This window comes from Magnolia sinica, chromosome 14, assembly GCF_029962835.1.
Source record: "Magnolia sinica isolate HGM2019 chromosome 14, MsV1, whole genome shotgun sequence".
NCBI lineage: Eukaryota > Viridiplantae > Streptophyta > Magnoliopsida > Magnoliales > Magnoliaceae > Magnolia > Magnolia sinica.
The window spans coordinates 15,498,526-15,519,000 of NC_080586.1; the positions used below are offsets into that span (position 1 = coordinate 15,498,526).

The following is a 20,475-nucleotide window of genomic DNA, read 5'->3' on the forward strand; positions in this document are numbered from 1 at the left end:
ATATTAGTATTGTGATTAGCAGAATTTTTAAATGTTTACTATATCATTTAGGCCACTTTCCCCAATCGAACAGCGCGCAAGACAACTCGAGGTGTCGCTGTTCGTGCATCTCATCGTCCCTCGACAATGGACAATGGCAACTGTGTAGCTGCTCTCACAGATCGAACCCTAATCGATACCAGGTCTGGCAGGGAAGATGGCAGCCCTAAGAGGGTGCCAGTTGTTGTTGTTGGAGATGAACCATGCATCCGTCCGCTTTTTCGTTTACTACTTGGATTGTTGATTTTATATGCGGGTATCAGGTTGTTCTTTGGGTTGTAGTCTTTGTGAGTGTGAGGAGAATGACCGCCTTTTTTTTTTTTGGTTTTTTTGTGGATTGATCCATGTATCATGGACTGTTTTTGTGAGACATTCAGATCGGGTGGATAATCCAATCACACATGCTTTGATGATGTAGGGGAATTTTCAGTAATTTTTTTTTAAAATTTTTCCGTAATGTATTCTTATTTGATGGACGGCGTAGATAAGCGGCGATCTCGATGTGGGACCCACATCGCCTCTTCATCTTTCTCACATCCAACATGTGTGGACGACTTTTAGAAGCAATTTCTATGGCTAGTAACCCAAGTGGGGCCCACAGACATGGTAGTGAACGATTCTCCTCGTCCATCTATGCCATGAGTTGCGATTTTGATCATTTGTTACATGAGAAAGATTTTAGGATGGTGGGCTATTTGAGATGACATCTATGCAGTTAAACATGTTAATCCAACAGGATGACAATGTATGAACGGTCATGATTATTCAATCAGAATATGATGGACTAGTAGGATTAATCACAAACATGACATTGGGCGCCGCCTGGGATACAAGGAATGAGAGATTGGAAATAGTGACACGCATACATAGACTATCAATATTTTTACTTATATATACAATATGTGGCCCTTGAACGTCATTTCCAAACATTGATCTGTACAATAAATTGTATACTTACCCGAATAATACCTCCTATCCAAACATTGGTTAATGGCATGTTGAGTTAGATGTATTCTAAAAATCATTGAACATATACATGAACAGTAACCGGATACAATACAATACACCCGCAAACGCAAATCCAAACAGGCCCCAAGAGGATAACTATTTCGAATACACGAAATTTTTGTGGACTCCTCACAGAGGCTTCTTGAATCCACGAGAAAGAAAGCAAGTAAAATAGAAAATAAATTTTATAAAATTCAAAATTGATTAATGAATGAAATAAATGAGTTCACAACCCTTTAAATAGGAATACCAAGCAATGGGAGAAAAATCAGAAGCAAACTACAACTAAAACTCTTAAAATTCACAACTTACTATAAATAGTAAATTTACTACTTATAGACAGTTGTGATGTCTACTAATGCACAAGGTTTTCGGCTAAAAATAGTAAGTGTCCTATTTGGCTTCACCGAGCTGTTCTCCTAATTATTCTAAGCTCTTTTCGCGTTGGGCGCAACTCCTAAAGCCCAACAAATGAAGAGTTATAATTAAACTAAAACTTACTATTTATAGTAAAAACGGAATTAAAATAGGGAAACGACCGTCAATCCAGGGGTATTTTGCAAATCCGGCTTGGGCAACACGGTGTAGCGGATTTTCTGCCCAATAACTCATTTCGGATTGTGAGATAGCCCGATCTAAGGTCCAACGGTCCGGATCACTTCTGTCGTCGACCAGGCCTTTTCTGATCCATCTTGGCCATGAAACTATCTGCGACCCACTCTACATCAGAAATTTTTCTCATATTGTCTGGCTAACTTTAATATGGTCTACCTATGCAATTTCACACCAATTCTATATATTCTAATAAGTTGCGCAACAATTTTTGTGTGAACTTTTGAGAACTCATCACACATGTTATGAGTCCAAAGTTTGAACAACCCATGTGACGTAAAACCCCATGAAACCCCCAAGTAACTTTTACCTTGATTCAAAACTTTGGTGGGGTCATGGCAAAAGAAAATAGTTTCCTCCCTTGATTTGCATATCTTTATTTTATGGCTCACCATAGATTTGAATCAGGATGAAAATTAGGCCCCAGGAGTTTCATAGGATAGTGCATCAAGTGGACAGTTCAGATTTTAAGCTCATATTACCATAAATAAGTTCTCAAAAAGTTCTCACCAGAACTCCTAAGAATGGGCACAACTGAGTATTATATGAAAGAGAGAGAGAGAGAGAGAGAGAGAGAGAGATATCACCTATTCACACGTCATTACGTGCAAACCTTGATGTAAGCCGTAGGATCTTACATACGATTCAGATGAAGGCATGATAAAGTGAGAGTTTGAGAGAGCACCTTGCGGAGAGAGAACCTAGGGCATTAACTAAAAATGGGATGGATTGAAAACTCGAGTGAGCTATCCAAGATGGAAAAACTGGGGAAAGACTTTCCTACGTGTATGTTTATATGCCATCCAAACCGTTTATAACGTAATTCCTAATGGGATAAAGTAAAATATCAAAAAACTTAACCTGATAACAAGCTTTTGTGGTCGAATGAATGTTTCAACGGTAGTCATTGAGTCCCCATTGTTTCCTCTCATGTATGACACTCGAGTTTTGGATCAACTCCAGTTTTGGTCTAATGTACCAAAATGATCTCGCAAAACCGATGGATGGGGTAGATTTCTTACAAACATCATGGTGGGCACCACCTAGCATCTTAGCTCAATAACTTCTTGCGAAAGGCTTTCACTAGAAACCCACAAGTGTGCAAGCGGGAGAGAGCGTCTCTCTCACAGCGAGGTACACATGACGGAAACTCACTCTCAAACTCGCACTTTATCGCACCTTCATCCAAACCGTACGTACGGCTGACATCAAGGTCCGCACATAATGACATGTGTAGGTGATCTCTCTCTCTCTCTCTCTCTCTCTCTCTCTCTCTCTCTCTCTCTCTCTCTCTCTCTCTCTCTCTCTCTCTCTCTCTCTCTATATATATATATATATATATATATATATATATATATATATATATATATATATATATATATATATATTTGTGTGTGTGTGTGTGTGTGTGTGAATTTTAGATATAAAAAATTTGTGAATACATGCGAATACATAATAACTAGTTCACATTCTCCGTATACAGTGCAATTAATACATAGCAAGTAGGCCTAGGGCATACAGAAAATGATACGCTAATTTTCAGTTGGTCCACACCTCAAAAAAGGTGGGATGTCTACCTTTGAAACTTTCCTAGGCCCACAACAATGTTTACTTGTCATCAAACCTATTCATAAGTTCACACAGACCTAAGGGAAAACACAAATATCAGCTTGATCTAAAACTTCTGTGACCTGCAAGTTTTCAATGAACATTTAATCCTGAATGTTTCCCATCGTGTAGATGGAGTGATTCACTTGAACTTTGGATCTGCCTCATTTTTTGTCTCACGCCCTAAAATGAGGCAGCAAAATGAATGGATGGCCGGATCAAACACATACAACATCATGGTGGGGTTCACATAGCTTTGACAACAGCCGCCTGGCTCGTGTTTGGTCGCCAACCAAACCGCAAAGAAAGTTATGACCCCAACACCAACCAGCTTGTGTCAAAGCTCTGTGGCCCCAACATGATGAATGTGTTTTATCCGCAACGGCCATCCAGATTGCCAACTCATTTTAGGGCATGGGCCAACAATGAGGCAGATCCAAAGCTTAAGTGGACTAGTTGAAAACTTCTTATGGCCTGCACCAATGTTTATTTGCCATCAAGAAGAGTACACCAATAAGTTTTCAACAGTAAGCGTTCAATCTTCAATCCCCTCTCTTTCCTGTGGTGTGGTCCACTTGAGATTTGTATTTGCCTCAATTTTAGCCTCATGCCCTAAAATGAGCTGACAAAATGGATGGACAGTGTGGATAAAACACATACATTAATGCAAGGCCCACATAGCTTTGACACCAGCTAGCTAGCTCGAGCGGGCTAGAAAGTTATTTGGTAGTAAACCGGGGCCATGGCTGTTAAACGTAAGGCCCATGCAAAGCATGTTTGAAATTTTTTCAGTCAGGTACCAGCAGCAATCCATTGGCCAATCAAATTCCACCATTAAGTACCCTTGTCCCTTCAAAGATGCTCACTGCAGCCTTGCTGGTGTTTTTACATCATCCTTTATGATTTGTGATCTTCTTACCAAGATGGCTCTGGTGAGTACTCAACCAGTTTCAACAGAAGGCAATGAATAGGCTGGGTGGACTGCTGTTTATGGGCCTAAATGCCAAACTGTTTTCAACGATCAGACAATCATAACCATCCAATTAGTGGCCCATAAAAAGATTGACAAAACAAGAACGAAAGAAGTTTGTTTTCGCCATCCGTTTGCAGGTGCCTTTAGTAGGGCAGGCAGTCAAATTGCCATGGCCCACATATGTATGGGTTAGAATTACCGTAGAAGCCAGGCGGGCCACAATATGGTGGTCAAAAAGTATAGTTCTATTTCTCCTTTGAGCACTACATACTACCGTTCAGTATGGAGGAAAAGGCAATCAAAGTGTCTACTCATCCGTCCATCTAAGCAAAGGGACCCACCAAAGGAAAGTGATTGGAGTTGTTTCATATGCTTTGGTGGACACATCAGCCCGCGATCATTTGCTTTTTCTGAGGCATTTCTTTCGCATATGGTTTTCTTCACAGAAGATTTTCTGCTCTGCAGCAAGACAGGTGAGAGTAACCCATTTTCAAAACGGTGTTTACTGATATGTAAGTAGAGCTGTACATGAGTCTCGGTCAGCTTGCTCGACTGGAGAAAAGCTCGACTCGCCTCAGCAAATTACTTAACTAAAAGTGATTAGTGTTTGATGAAATAACTGTCAAGTGGTGTTACTGTTTTTTATGCTGCTTCAGCTATGTTTGAGAAAATGTTGCACAGGTTTGAACTCAGCTCGAACTGGCCTGTGCTGCTGACTGAACTAAGCCGAGCTGGCCAGTCAAGCTCGAGGACCAAGCTGAGAAAAGTTCGAGCTGGGGTTAGCTGCTGGCCGAGCCGAGCTGTGCCAAGCACGATTGGGCATGTATAGCTCTTTATGTAAGAGAAACCCAGCTGTCCAAATCGTTATCCCCATTGCAGACGGAACATGAGTTTGAAATCACACTCATGGGGTAATCTTAAGCGTATCTGATTCCGTCTGTTGAATTTGGACCATCAACAATAACGATTTTTTAACTGCCTTTTGATGGCTGCCAATTAGATGTGACCTTTGGGCTACGCTCTATCCATGATATGGCCCACAGTTCGGACAGTCCAGATTCCCACACATGCACAGCCGAAGCATCACTGTCACATGAAAACCAAGATGAACGATCATCCCCTAGCCCAGGAGACCTTGTTTTATATTTCTAACCAGGGCTGTAACGGGTATCGGGAGCCCTTGGTATCCCTATGTACCTGACCCGATTTTAATGGGTCTATCACAACTTTTTTGAGCCGTTAAGATATCAGATCAGGTTTGGGTCTCACCTTTTGGACCCAATTGAAAATTAGGTCTAGTTGGGTATGGGTCAGGTCCACATCACAGACCCAGTTAAAGTCGGGTCAGGTGGGATGTGGGTCACGTTCACTTAGTTTCAATAGTATAATTATGTATCTAACATATATTGATGATTCTAGCAACAAATCAGGTTCCCTATGCCACAAGCATGAAATACCCCAATTACCCACCGTTAATGTGTCGAAGTGGTATGAGTGTGTGAGATCTACTTCATCCATCCGGTGGGCTGAACCATGTAAATGTTTTCACTTGTTCCATACCCAACTCAAAACCTAGAGATCCAAATGGGCACCCAATTCCAATCAGATCTGGGCCCGAGTCCTCAAGAATTAGACCTGAACCCAATTAGCCAAGGTTAATGTGTCGAAGTGGTATGAGTGTGTGAGATCCACTTCATCCATCGGGTGGGCTGAACCATGTAAATGTTTTCACTTGTTCCATACCCTACTCAAAACCTAGAGATCCAAATGGGCACCCAATTCCAAACAGATCTGGGCCTGAGTCCTCAAGAATTAGACCTGAACCCAATTAGCCAAGGTACAGTACTATAGGACCCGATCCGAACCCTATCCGTTAACAACTCTATTACTAGCAGGTTTTCTATACCCCTTTATTATCACATGCAACAACCTATAGATGAAGGGAGCTGACATAAAAAGCTCCCGGTAGTTACTTCCATGACCTGCATTCCATATTCACATCAACCTCTATATAATTGGCCGTCTACGGGCTAGTTTATGTCAGTGTCGTAAACATCGATTCCATAACCCACTATACTTCCTACGCACAGATGTGAAAATTGATGTAGATGTACTCACTGGTTATTGTATAGACACTTGTTGAGTGCAGATGAGTAATCCCCAAACTGCAGGTCGGTCGGCGGCTGCATATTGAAAACATAAGAAACGGGCCTCGACACTGTCAGTGGCCTCTTCGTGCTGTTTCTGTCAGAGAACTCCCCAAAGGTTGATTCGTCGAATGGGAATGACTCTGAAAGGAAGAAGAAGCATTCCCTTCCCAATCTCTCCACCTGAAATAGCAAATCATAATTGATCAGCCCTCGAATATGATAGTCGGAAATTATCCATATCAACAACTTGACTGATTATTCATAATCAGTCATGAGATCAAATAAATAGCAATTAGGGATATGATGATCGTTCCCAATACCTGCATCATGATCTTCATAAGAGGAAGATGATCATTCCCAATATATGTGTCATGTGTATGCAGGATGTGGAATTGGTCGACCATTTTTTTGTGCATGGTCCTTTCCTAGAGAAGTGTGGATGAGGTTCTTAGAAAGCTTTAGAATGGAGTGGATGATATTGGAATTCGTTGAAAGTCTCTTCCTAGCATGGCAGAGAGGAGGTGCTTGCAGGTCTTTGGGCTTTGAGGGGTGAAAGGAACAACGATGCTTCCACAATGTATCCCATGTGTATAGGAAGGCTAGGTTGGGTGTGTTGGGGTGGGCTTCATGTATCAAGTCCTTAGTTGGTTGTAACTCTCCCCAGTTCTATGCATTCTGAGGCAGTGAAACAACAATATTATCCTTGTCCACTAGAGTCGAGCATTGTGGGGCGCATGTTGGTGTGTATGGCATCCAACCCTTTCAATGGGTGCCCGCCGCAATGATGATTAGATGAACAAAAATCAGGCTGATCATCAGGTGGGTCACACCATAAAACCTCCAAATTCACATGTGGCCCATTTGACGATTGGATTGGCCTGATATTTGGTACATCTGATCATCATAGTGGGAGGCACCTATCATACAGTTTAAATATCATACACGTGCGCACGCATGCACACACCATGCGTGCCCCATAATGCTCAACTCCATTTTGTGGGTAAAAAATAAAAAGGGACAATTCAGTCATTTCAACAGCAAAGAAGCACATTTTGGGACTTCAGCAGAGCAGAGGTATTGGGTAGTTAAATCAAAACTCCTGAGGAATTTTACATAAAATAAAATAAAAAATCCATAGAAAGAGGGAAAAAAAAAGACCATTATTTTTTGTTCCAAAATGTTCACGCCGTACTATGGCTGTTGAATAAAAAAGTTATTCCTAGAGTTAGGAAATTGAGTTTCAGATGTATGCATAAGGAAAGCCATGTGCAATGAAACATGTAGGCATGGTTTGGGGATGAATGTTTTCTAGTATTGGCAAGGAAATTATCGGCTTTAGCATCAACATTATAGTTGCCATAGCTTACATAGCTTTTGTCAACAACAATTGCAACCGCCACAAGACACGGGACATGTATGTACACAACTTCACAAACCATCTGTATCTGTCATGGATGGCAAAGATCGTCTATTGGGAAAGGAAAGAAATTGGAAGTTTATGTACTTGTCTGTGTCCATAAATATATACATGCATATATGGACAGATGTAGGTTAGTGATCATTGCATCTTTATATATAGACTGCATAACAATTGCACGGTCTATTATTACACAACCCTTCAAAACTTAGGTGATAACACAAGTAAATAATCACATGAGGCAACTAATATAACAAATACATAACAGAAAACGATGTAGATACAGCTATCCATTTAGAGCAATGTTATTATGACACATGCTTTATAGAATTCCTGCAACGTGATCACCACCCTACACATGGCATGTGATAGGATCTGTGGAGCCTAATCATTAGAGATGTATTGTTTATCCAGACTGCACTGTCACGGCAATTTCATAACTGCACGGTGTTTTATGTAAACCCTAGTTCGTCTTGGGGTAATATATATTCTGTCGCGAGAAAGAGAGGTCATTGTATTAAGACTTAAGAGCTGCTACTTCGTTTTTAACTTTGAGCATAGTGGATCGGTGTGAATCCGTGGTCATGCCAAAAGGGAACCACACGAATCTGTGTTGTGGTTTGCATCTTTTCTCTTTTTCTTTTGATCGATATTGCTGGGTATGGTCGAGAAGGGATCTTTCTCCCAACAGCATGCATGTATTGAGATCCAGGCATTGATCCAGTTGATCACCACATTGACAGCTGATAGGGCAAAATTATAGTTTATGGGACAACTCTTAGTCCTATTGTCACAAGGTTTTTGTCTAGATAGAAAAGTGAAGTTGGAAGCCCTGACCTCAAAATAAGGATTGTCAATCAGCCGGGCCTAGGTTTGTCTTGTGCCTGAATTTTGAACTGTTCAGGCCAGGTCATCAGGCTGGGCCTCCTTTCAAATTTTTGCATCTGCTAGGCCCACAGCCAGGCCAATTGAGAGTCTTATTCAAATTGCACAGTTGAGGCCACTGCCACTAGGGAAAGGCCATCTCAAATTGCTGTTAGTCTCGACTGATGAATGTAGACCTTCGCTTATTTTTAGATTAAAAAATCCCTTTTTCAGGTTATTGATTTTGATCGGATGGCTGTCACAGCTGATGACCTTGCTTTTTGGCATATGGCCCATTAAAATGGTGGCCCAACTCATCAACAATCCTAATCACGGTACACAGAGGTCCATACACTCAACAAAGATTTCCTGGTGTACAATTAAAAGAACTATATGGATCAAACTGAACCAACTCGGGTCTTTGTCAGTCAATGTCCACTGCCTCAGGTATGAATCAGCAATCACATTATTAACTGATGCTAGATATCTTAAACAATGATAAGTGTAAACAATCAGTGATCAATAACAGAAATATTTAAACTCCTAAATCTCCAAACTTTTTCCCCTATCTGAAGCAAGAGATTTAGGCAATCAAAAAATAATTCTCGTGAGCATTGACAGCACCATAAAGCTAACAGCATCCTAATTAACATTAGGGTTTTGATAGGATAGGGTGACACCGTACCACATCACCATACAGTGGCCAGGTTCCACCCCCAGGTTGCATCCTCAGAGTGATCTGAACCGTTCATTTTCTCACTACTACCATATAGAAGTTATGGTCTTAGAATCATGCTTAATGATCCTGACCTTTGAAATCTTAGTTTTGAATACGAGCCATTTAATATTCATCTTCATACACAATCACCAGTTCAATAAATGCTTCTTGTGATGGCCCGGGTAGCATAGAGTTCAGAACATGAACAGTTCAGATCATCGTTTAAGATGCACTCGGCAGTGGAAACCTATCCCCATATACCATGCTGTGGTTTGGTGGTACCATACCCCGTCAGAACCCTTAACATTGTTGCCTTGAATGAAATTGCTTCATATTGGATTTTATTGACACAGCTACAATGAGCGTCAGATTGCTTGATACAGTAGAATATAAAATGCAACTAGCTATATTAACTACCACCCATACCTGTAGCTGCGCAAATCTGCTGTTGTTCATGGTAATGATCACCTGTACATCATACAAAGTGTCTGCCAAAATCCTGATTGCAAGAAACTCAAAAAACTTCTGAACCAGGCGGCGCTGTACATCGAAGTCTTCATCATCGACTGTGAACTGTGCGAACCAGAGAGCACACAGCACTTCTCTCCAGGGGATGGTGATTTCTCCTTCATTTGTAATGATTGAGTGAAGTGGATCACACGATAGTACTGTAAGACCCATAGCTGAGGCATCAGATGAGGAATATGGCTTAGACGTAGTGGCAACTATACTCGTTGGATTACAATGGTGGGAGAGATTAGATGAAAAATGCAGATTGGTATCATCTATTACAAGAATGCAGCCATCTCCAGTTGTAGGCAACAAGTCTAGAAGCAGAGCGGCCTCAGCAACTTCATCTTCAGGCAAACAATAGCTTGGGCTGTCATGGATCGGTGCAGTTGTACCACAGTCATGTGAAAAGAAACAAGAATCTCCATTACGACAACCCTGCTCATTCACATAGATCAGAGGTTAGAGAAAATATGAATTGTTCAATGGAAAAGGACCACAGGATTCTGTATAAAGGAGTCTTGTCCAACCAAACCCCATTTAACCATTTTACGAGTGAATTTCCTTGTTTCGGTCAATCATTCTTTAACAAGAGTACAGTGTTTTGAATCAATGGCATTTCCACTACTGCAGAGAAGAAAGGAGGTCTTCTAAGAAATAGTTTGGGATGATGTCCATCAACCATTCAAATCAGTAGAGACATGCTTTAAAGAAGATAAATTATGATGAAATGAATCCCCCGGCAAATGACTGACCTCAAACGAAAGGAAAAACTTGCATATGGGTCTTTTTGCTTGCAAGGAATGAGAAAAGACACACTGGCTACCCTTGTTGCACAAGCCATTCATGAAGAATCTACATAGAGAAGTTTCATCTGTGACATGAGAAAGTAGCCCACTTGAACTTTGATTTTGATTCAGAGAAGTGTCTTCTGTGAATTGGACCCGTATCTGTTAAAAATCAGGAAAAGGAAACATCAGTAATAACGAAAATAATCCCCAGATGTGCACAAGAAATAATACCTCTTTGATAACTGCGGCCAGGTTTTCAGCCACAGCATCAGCTTGGAATTGCTTGGGAGCCACGAATGGTAAAGCAACACAACTTGTTACAGCCGGAGAAAGGCCAGTATCATCGTTGGCAAGGGCATCCACATCACTTGGCTGAGAATGAAGGAGACATGTGTGCTTAAATTCATAAGGATCGTAGTAAGAGGGTAGTCCATTTGCCATGGCCAGAAATTTAGGCCGAAAACGGTGCATTGCATTGAGTACATCTTCATCTGCATTGCAAAGGCAAAACAATAAGATATCGCTGATGAAAGTGCATTTATGATATTTTGTATTGATCAATGCTGAGGAATCCATACATATTTCAGAGACACGATGTAGTGATGTCTGCACAAGATTGTGAAAATGGCACCACTCCTGTTCAATCTTCAACATCACTGATTGAGTAGTAGATTTTGGCTCATGAACCTCGACTAGTTGTTTAAGCTGTTCCAGACGATGCTTATCCTTCAAAGATAAAACGTAAAGTTTCAAATTCTATCCACAGAAGAATGCATATTTCAGTACCCAGATTCTTTGAAGACGAGAACTTTTTTTTTCTTCTGCTTTGCCTTTTTGGTTAGAAATGCAACTAGTGTTTTTCAGTTTTAAAAACAAATCTTATAATTAGCGATACGAATGACCTTAAGGCATACAGGCCAGATTGGGAATGATGAGAACTCATGGAAAAGAACCCAGATTCTTTGAAGACAAGAACTTTTTTTTTCTTCTGCTTTGCCTCTTTGGTTAGAAATGCAACTAGTGTTTTTCAGTTTTAAAAACAAATCTTATAATTAGAGATAAGAATTACCTTAAGGCATACAGGCCAGATTGTGAATGATAAGAACTCATGGAAAAGTGGATACGAGGAACTGGTAAGGAATCTCACTAGTAGAGAGACAAGTGACTTTTCAATTACTGTAGACTTACACCTAGATTTGGCATTGAGCTTGCATCTTTTTGCATTGGTTTTGGATGAGGTAGGGGGGGGGGGCGTTGCTGGATTGTGGAAGGTGAATTAGTTGAGATTGTTGACCAAGAAGTACCACTAAGTGACCATTTTTTTGTGATCTTGAGTCTATAATTCATGAGAGCGGAGAGATTGAGAAAGATGTTGCTCATAGAATAGCTGGGTGGATAAAGTAGATATGTGCCTCTAGAGCTTTATGTGATTGTTGCATACCAAGCAAACTGAAGCAAAGATTTTATAGGATAGCTACGAGACCAGCCATGCTTTATTGGACAAAATATTGGTAGTCAAGGAACAACATGTGCATAGGATAAGCATAGTTAGAATAACAATGTTGAGTTGGAAGAGTGGCAAGTAGAGGAAGGATAGAATTAAAAATGAAAGCATTCAAGGGAACTTAGGAGTAGCACCAATACGTTAAAGAGAGAGAGAGAGAGAGAGAGAGAGAGAGAGAGAGAGAGAAAGAGATGAGGGGAAGTAGACTTAGATGGTTTAGTCATGTGCAACTGAGATCTAAAGTTGCATCGATTAGGGCTTAGGAGTGAGTTGGTTCAAGTTAAGCTCTCAAAGAGCAAGGGGAAGGCCCAAAAGGATGTCAATGGAGGTAGTAAGAAAAGAGTTGAGAACCTATGGACCAAGAAGTACCACTAAGTGACCATTTTTTTGTGATCTTGAGTCTATAATTCATGAGAGCGGAGAGATTGAGAAAGATGTTGCTCATGGAATAGCTGGGTGGATAAAGTAGATATGTGCCTCTAGAGTTTTATGTGATTGTTGCATACCAATCAAACTGAAGCAAAGATTTTATAGGATAGCTACGAGACCAGCCATGCTTTATTGGACAAAATATTGGTAGTCAAGGAACAACATGTGCATAGGATAAGCATAGTTAGAATAACAGTGTTGAGTTGGAAGAGTGGCAAGAAGAGGAAGGATAGAATTAAAAATGAAAGCATTCAAGGGAACTTAGGAGTAGCACCAATACGTTAAAGAGAGAGAGAGAGAGAGAGAGAGAGAGAGAGAGAGAGAGAGAGAGAGAGAGATGAGGGGAAGTAGACTTAGATGATTTAGTCATGTGCAACTGAGATCAAAAGTTGCATCGATTAGGGCTTAGGAGTGAGTTGGTTCAAGTTAAGCTCTCAAAGAGCAAGGGGAAGGCCCAAAAGGATGTCAATGGAGGTAGTAAGAAAAGAGTTGAGAACCTATGGATTAATTGAGGATATGGTCCTGATCAGTGTTTAAATTATCGGCGATATTATTGAATTATCGCCGATAATTTCGGTATCGCTAGAGTTGCAACACCGAAACTCCCTTTTTTCGTTTCTCTTCCTAATATTGCCGATTTTTCGGCGATTTTATCGATTTTTTGCGAAAAGTTCAGTTATCACTCAGTGTTCGCAATATCGGCCGATATATTGGCCAATAATGTCAGTATCGCAGTCCAACGATACGAAACACGTCGGAAGAAATATTCCGAAAAAATTGGAGAGAGAGAGAGAGGGAAACTTTCAATACGGTGGATTTTCGCACCTATAGAATAGATTACCCTGATTGGAAGCTGTATTTGGTGGGCCATTTGAATCGAAGGTCGCCATTCGTAGGTTACCGTAAAGAAAATCTCGATTCCCTTTTCTTATTTCTTCTATTAGATTGTTAACGGAATTGATTTAGGAAGAAAATGAGAAAAAAAATTAAAAAATCCAGAGAAATCCAGAGATTTGGGGAAGAATCCAGGGTTTCAAGGTCTCTCGGATGGAAAATGGGTTCGAAGCCCTTTTTTATCGGGCGCGGATGTGCTACTAACGGGTTGAGTAGCGAACTCGCTACTGAAGTGACGTCACCAAGTTCTGTGGTTCCCACCATGATATATGTTTTGTATCCACACCGTCCATCCATTTTGAGAGACCATTTTAGGTCATGAGCCAAAGAATGATTCGGATCCAAATCTCTAGTGGACCCCACCACAGAAAAAGTGGAGAGAGTGATGCTCACCATTAAAAATTTCTAATGGCCATAAAAGTTTTCAATGAAGCTGATATTTGTGTTTTACCCTATTTAATGTTTGTGTTAACTTATGAACAGATTAGATCTCAAATAAACATTACGGTGGACCTTAGGAAGGTTTCGATGGTGGGTGTAACTCACGCCACTGTTTTTCGTGGTGGGGTCCATTATAGTTTTGGATCGGCCTAATTCTTTTGATCATGCCTTAAAATGTTCTCTCCATATGTGGATACAACACATACATCATGATAGGATCCACATAACTTGGTGACATCACTTTAGTAGCGAGTCTCGCTACTCAACCTGTCATATAGCTACTCCGCGTCCTTTTTCATCGGGCACGGCTACAAGAGGCACGTATGCATCTTTTCACACGTGTAGTGGGCCTGCAATCTGAACTATTCATGTGATGTGGCATCCCATGAAACTTCCAGGAACCAAATTTTACCCTGATCTAAAACTCTGGTGGGCCATAACAAAGAATGATGCAAATCAAGGGAGAAAATTGTTTTCTTTTATAATGGCCCACTGAAGTCTTAGATGAAAGCAAAAGTTGAGCCATAGAAGTTTCATGGAGTGTTGCATCACTTAGACCGTTTAGATTTTGGACTCACATCACATTTGATGAGTTCTCAGAAAGTTCTCAGGTAACTCTGCTGCTGGGAAAATCTGCGTTGGCGCGGATCAGGAGCCTAGAGATGGATGGTCTGTCAGGGCTCTGTAAGGCCCAACATGATATATTTGTTTTATCTACACCGTCCATCCATTTTGATATGTTATTCTAGGGAATGAGCCCAAAATGTAGCCAGATATGAGGCTCAAGTGGTCCACACCACAGGAAGTTGTGGTGAGAATGATATCCACCGTTGAAGCTTTCCTGGTGCCCATCATGATGTTTATTTTCCATCCAATTTGTTATAAGGTCTAATAGACCTGGATGAAGGGAAAACATAAATATTTGCTTGCTCCAAAACTTATGTAGCCCCTGTAATTTTTTAAATGGTTGTCATTCAATGATCACTTTTTCATGTGGTGTGGTCCACCTAAGATTTGGATTCATTTCATTTTTTGGCCCATACCATAAAATGATTTGTCAAAATGAGTTAACGGTGTAGATACCAAATCATTTTAGCTTATTATCCAAAAAATAAGTACATCCAATTATCAAGTGGACCATACCAAAGGAAAAAGTGGTGATTGACAATTAATGGGCCACGAAAGTTCTGGATCAATCATATATTTGTTTTTTTCTTTTGAGTTCATTTACTTTTACGTGTCTTAATTAATGTATGCCAGCTGCATTTGTAATATATAAACTCATTTTTGTTGCTATTAAAGTGATTTTTTATGGCATCGCATGCTTTTTGGGTCCCATTAAATGAAAACTTATTATGTAATGTATTCTTTTCGCAATTTTTTATTCCTAAATATGTAAATGTGTGTATTTAGCCATGTCTTGAAGTTTCACTAAAAAATTCCATCATTTTCCCCAAGTTTCCCCCCTTTTCCCTGCATTTCCGGTTATCAGCGATATTATCGGCGATAACGATATCATATCTTTATCTCTAGCCAGCGAAACTTGTAGCGATACCGACAACTCGAACACTGGTCCTGATAAGTGGCATGGTAGAATAGACCCAATTAGTTGGGCTAAGGCTTAGATGATGATGATGATTCCCTTGTTTGAGGAAGCAAGCTACGGCTGACTAGTGACGGTGCGCTAGCCAGCGATGCGAACTAAGGACTCTGACCTTAAGGGGGCAAAGTCGATGTTAAGCCGTTGCGCGTGCGAGACTTTTTCAGCTTCAAAACTACAACGCGCTAGCGCGCAACGGTTTTTCAACCAGCAAGCAACGGCTGCTTCAAAGCCGTTGCGCGCGTTGGCGCTCATACTTTTTTCAGCTTGCTGGCTTCAAAGCAGCGAGCGGAGCTTCGCAAAGCGAGCCAGAGTAGCACGCAATGAACTGTAATTGTGAAAAGGTTGGACGATCTGGCCAAAGAAGGTGATAGCCCTGTAGATTCGTTCCCATGGTTCGATCCTTCCCAGTAAAACGCGGCGTGTTAGAATTCTGATCACTTTTATGCAAGAAAGGGGGACCACCCTCTGACGCCTAAGTATTCCTCAATGACCGATAGCATACAAGTACCGTGAGGAAAAGGTGAAAAGAACCCTCTTTAGGGAGTGCAATAGAGAATCTGAGATCCGATGCCGGGGGGGTGGTATGACCAAGGTTTTACTCAAAAAAAAAAAGTTGATGTTGATTTCTTCCATAAAGAAAAAGCTATTAAAAGTAGTTTTCCAAAATTATGAGATCGCTATTTTCTTAGACGTGTTGGGAGGGGCAACCCCTAGTGGCCCCACACATGGCAACAGAGGGTTGCTAGTCCTCCACCACCTCTCCTACTGTGTGTGTGCGGTGTGTGCACACAACAATGAGGAGAAGAGATAACAGAATGAATAGGTGGGCCTATTATCGTGCTTGATCGAGGTTGCACGTATATCAACATACCATCATCATCGTCAGATTAGGCAAGTTAATAGGCTTGCATTCCCATTGTGTGGTTGACTTAAGAGAGCCGCCCATTCAATTGTGTAATCATGTCACTCAATCCTTAATATTAACCCAAACATAATGTGCCACGGTATTTACATACGCCTAACAGTGATATCAGAGAGGTGATCAATGTGATTCCGACAAGAGAAAATGGTATAATGGTTTTTTAATACCCCGCACAAGTAACACCACAAGGGGAATATGCAATAGGCAATGCATTTATAATCATTGTGATATGTGTGTTCCACTATGACACTAGCCCACAGCAACATCACACTTACACGTCATAAAACTCATAAATTTATTATGCGCTACACGAGTAGTTGGATATGGCCTATAATTTTAATAATTTATTGTGGGTGTCACCTGACTATTGCCATGGAAGGACAATGTTCGAAATATCGGTATCGCGTTACGTATCGCATCCTTGGGATATAGATATGTATCAGTTATCGTACGAGATATATTGTTAGTATCAGGTAACTCATCAAACTTTTTGGGAAACATTGGGAAAATGGTTGAATTTTTGAATAAAATTCAGGGATTGTTAAAAAGACCTTAATACACACTTCTAAATTATACCATCTCAAAAAAGAAGTGCACATAATAGGTTTCCTTTGTATAGGGTCTAAAGCTATGCGTTGTCTGACTGAACTAATTTAACTATATTCAAATTGAATGCATAACATTTAGAATGTACATGATCATCATTTCATCAAACACTCCTAAATAATTCGAAATTGGCCTCAATTGAAAACTAGTTGAAGGAAATTTTTGAAAAAAAATAATATTTTAATTATTTTTTGTTAATTTTAATTAAAAATGATTTTTGTTTTCCGAAAATTGACAAGGACTTAACAAATCAATAGATCAACCCTCATACACGTCAGTGTTAGAGTTGTCGGTATTGCTACAAGTTTCGCTGGACAGAGATAAAGATATAATATCGCTATCGCCGATAATATCGCCGATAACTGGAAATGCAAGAAAAAAGGGGGAAACATGAAGAAAATGGTGGAATTTTTCAATGAAACTTCAGGACATGCATGAATACACATATTTACATATTCGGGAATGAAAAAATTGCAAAAAGAATACCTTACATAATAAGTTTTCATTTAATGGGACCCAAAAAGAATGCGACGCCATAAAAAATCACTTTAATAGCAACCAAAATGAGTTTATATATTACAAATGCAGCTGGCATACAATAATTAAGACATATAAAAGTGAATGAACTCAAAGATGCCAAATCAAGGATGGATTGGATTATCCAATTAGTGTGGTTTTTGCATGATAGAGATGTACATCACAAATCCACTCCTACCATCTGTTTTGAAAGGCCACAATAGGACAATGTTCTAAAAGTTAGGTAGATCCAAAAATCTGGTGGTGGGCCATACCACTGTTTTTAATGGTGGGCATTTAATCACCACTGTTTCCCTTAGTGTGGTCCACCTGACATGCAAATCTGTCTCATTTTGGACTCATGTCTTAAAATTATCTATCAAAATAAATAGACGACATTGATAAAATATTTATCGTTATGATGGCCCCATAAAACATCAACCCATCAATCCACGGATACAAACAAGTGGAACACACAATGGGAAACAGTGTGAATGGAACATCTACCATTGAAAATTTCTTGGGAGCCACAAAAGTTTTTGATCAAGCTTGTATTTGTGTTTTCCCTTCATCCATGTTTGTGTGATCCTATGAACAGGTTGGATGAGAAATAAACATCACTGTGGTCCTAAGAAATGTTTCAACGGTGGAAGTTATTATTCCAACTGTTTCCAATGGTATGGTCCACTTGATCTTTGGGTATGCTTAAATTTTGTTCTCGACCCCTAAAATATGATGGAAAAACGGATGGACGGCGTGGATAGACCAGACACATTCACGGTGGGCCTAACAGACTTTACTCAATACCAAAGGAGCGTACTAAGTTACTCAGTACGCAGTCTAATTTCCCCGTAAAAACTGGACGCGGGTTTCCTGCGAAACCCTTCCGCAGGAAGTTCCTGCGCAAGGATTCTGGGTGGGGCCCACTGAGATGGTTGTTGGAAATCAAACCCGTCCATCCATTTTTTGACCCCATTTTAACACATGCTACCAAAAATTAGGAGGATCCAAAACTCAAGTGGGCCATAGGAGATGAAACAGTGGGGAAAGGAATGTCTACCGTTGAAACCTTCCTAGGCTCCACCTTGTTGTTGATACGCCATCTAAACCATTTATAAGATCATTTTCACTCAGATAAAGTAAAAACACTAAAAAAATTAGACCGTTACAAAACTTTTATAGCCATATAAATGTTTCAATGGTGGTCACCAAATATCCACTGTTTCCTCTCATGTGGCCCACTTGAGTTTTGGATCCTCCTCATTTTTGGTCTCACGTCATAAAATGATCTTCAAAAACAGATAGAGGGGTTGGATTTCTCATAAACATCGAAGTGGGCCCCACACATAATCCTTGCGCAGGAACTTCTTGTGAAAGGGGGAAGAGGATTGCGTACTGAGTAACTCGGTACGGTAAGCGTACTGAGTAAACTCTGTGGGGTCCACTGCGATTTACATATTTTATCTACTCTGTCCATCCATTTTAATAGATAATTTGATGGCTGGATCCCAAAAATGAAATATACCCAAATCTCAGGTGGACCTCACCACAAGAAACAATGTGAATTGAAATTCTACCATTGAAAATTTCTTGGGGCCCACAGAAGTTTTGGATCAAGCTGATATTTGTGTTTTCCCTTCATACGTGTCTTTGTGATCTTATGAACAGGTTAGATGACAAATAAACATCACTTTCGGCCCTAGCAAGGTTTCAATGGTGGAAGTCATTATTCCCACTGTTTCCTTTGGTGTGATCCACTTGAGCTCTGGGCGTTCTTATATTTTGGAATCAACCACTAAAATGATCTTTAATAATGGATGGACGGCGTGGATAACCCACATATATTCATAGTAAGCCCAACTGAGTTTGCTCAGTACGATAAAAGTGTACCGAGTAACTCAGTACGCAATCCCATTTCGAGAAAGGCTTTCACAGGAAATCTGCATCCGTAAAAACCCAGCCATCGTGAGGCCGTTTTCGAAATGGAAGAGGGTTTCGGAAGGGAACCCTCAAAACCCTAAATTTTCAAAACAAAATCTCTCCAAATCCCTAATCTTCAACAAATTCTTCGCTGAAATCATCTTTAGGTTTGAAAATTTTGACGTATTCAAAAAAAAAAAAAAGTGAAAAGTGGAGATTAGATGGCACATATGGCACACTGATCAATCAATTGGCCCACCGCAATTTCCATTCACCGATCCTCTTCTACGATTGGCCCTCATCTTCTACAGGTACGGAAACCCGCAAGTTTCCCCATTTTTTGGGATATTTTGCATATTTACGCAACGCTCCGATGTTATTGGTCCTTTTATCGTTGAAAATGGATTATTTGTCACCGATTTCTCGCTGACAACTCGACTTTTCACAAAAAATCGATAAAATCGCCGAAAAATCGGCGATATTAGGAAGAGAAACGAAAAAAGGGAGTTTCGGTGTCGCAACTCCATCGATACCGAAATTATCGGTGATAATTCGATAATATTGCTGATAATTTAAACACTTAAAGAGCCCAAAATTATCATCTCTATCTCGATGGGACTGGGCATAGTACTTTTACTCCATAAACCAACAATACTAAGTGCAGGTCATAGTCTAATGATATCAATCAAGATACTATCGAACATAACGATGGTACTCATCCTCTCTTATTTGAGAAAATTTGGGAAATTTTCAAATTTTTTGGAAATTGGCCATCTTCCCTCAAATCCCAAAATTAGACCGTATGCGATGATGATTTCATCAAACACTCTTGACTACTCTAAAATGGGGGCCAATTGACCGCTGATAGAAATGGAATTTTGAAGAAAAAATTAACATTTTTAATTGAAAAATATTTTTTTCAAAAATCCCCAAATTACCAAGAATCACTA

At 40.1% G+C, this 20,475-nt stretch overlaps 1 protein-coding gene across 4 annotated transcripts in view; it reads right to left on the bottom strand.

Annotated features, from left to right (window-relative positions):
- Positions 1-6,173: 6,173 nt before the first annotated feature.
- The window catches only part of LOC131225130 (DExH-box ATP-dependent RNA helicase DExH8), a 50,394-nt gene continuing 36,092 nt past the window's right edge, over positions 6,174-20,475 (bottom strand). For all 4 annotated transcript variants that reach the window (XM_058220570.1, XM_058220573.1, XM_058220572.1 and 1 more), the window contains 5 exons: positions 11,269-11,416; positions 10,922-11,181; positions 10,655-10,849; positions 9,816-10,337; positions 6,174-6,570 (listed from right to left, as the gene is read on the bottom strand). In XM_058220570.1, coding sequence (XP_058076553.1) covers positions 6,355-6,570; positions 9,816-10,337; positions 10,655-10,849; positions 10,922-11,181; positions 11,269-11,416 — 1,341 coding nt within the window. In that variant the 3' untranslated portion in view covers positions 6,174-6,354. The remainder of the gene's footprint in view (positions 6,571-9,815; positions 10,338-10,654; positions 10,850-10,921; positions 11,182-11,268; positions 11,417-20,475) is intronic.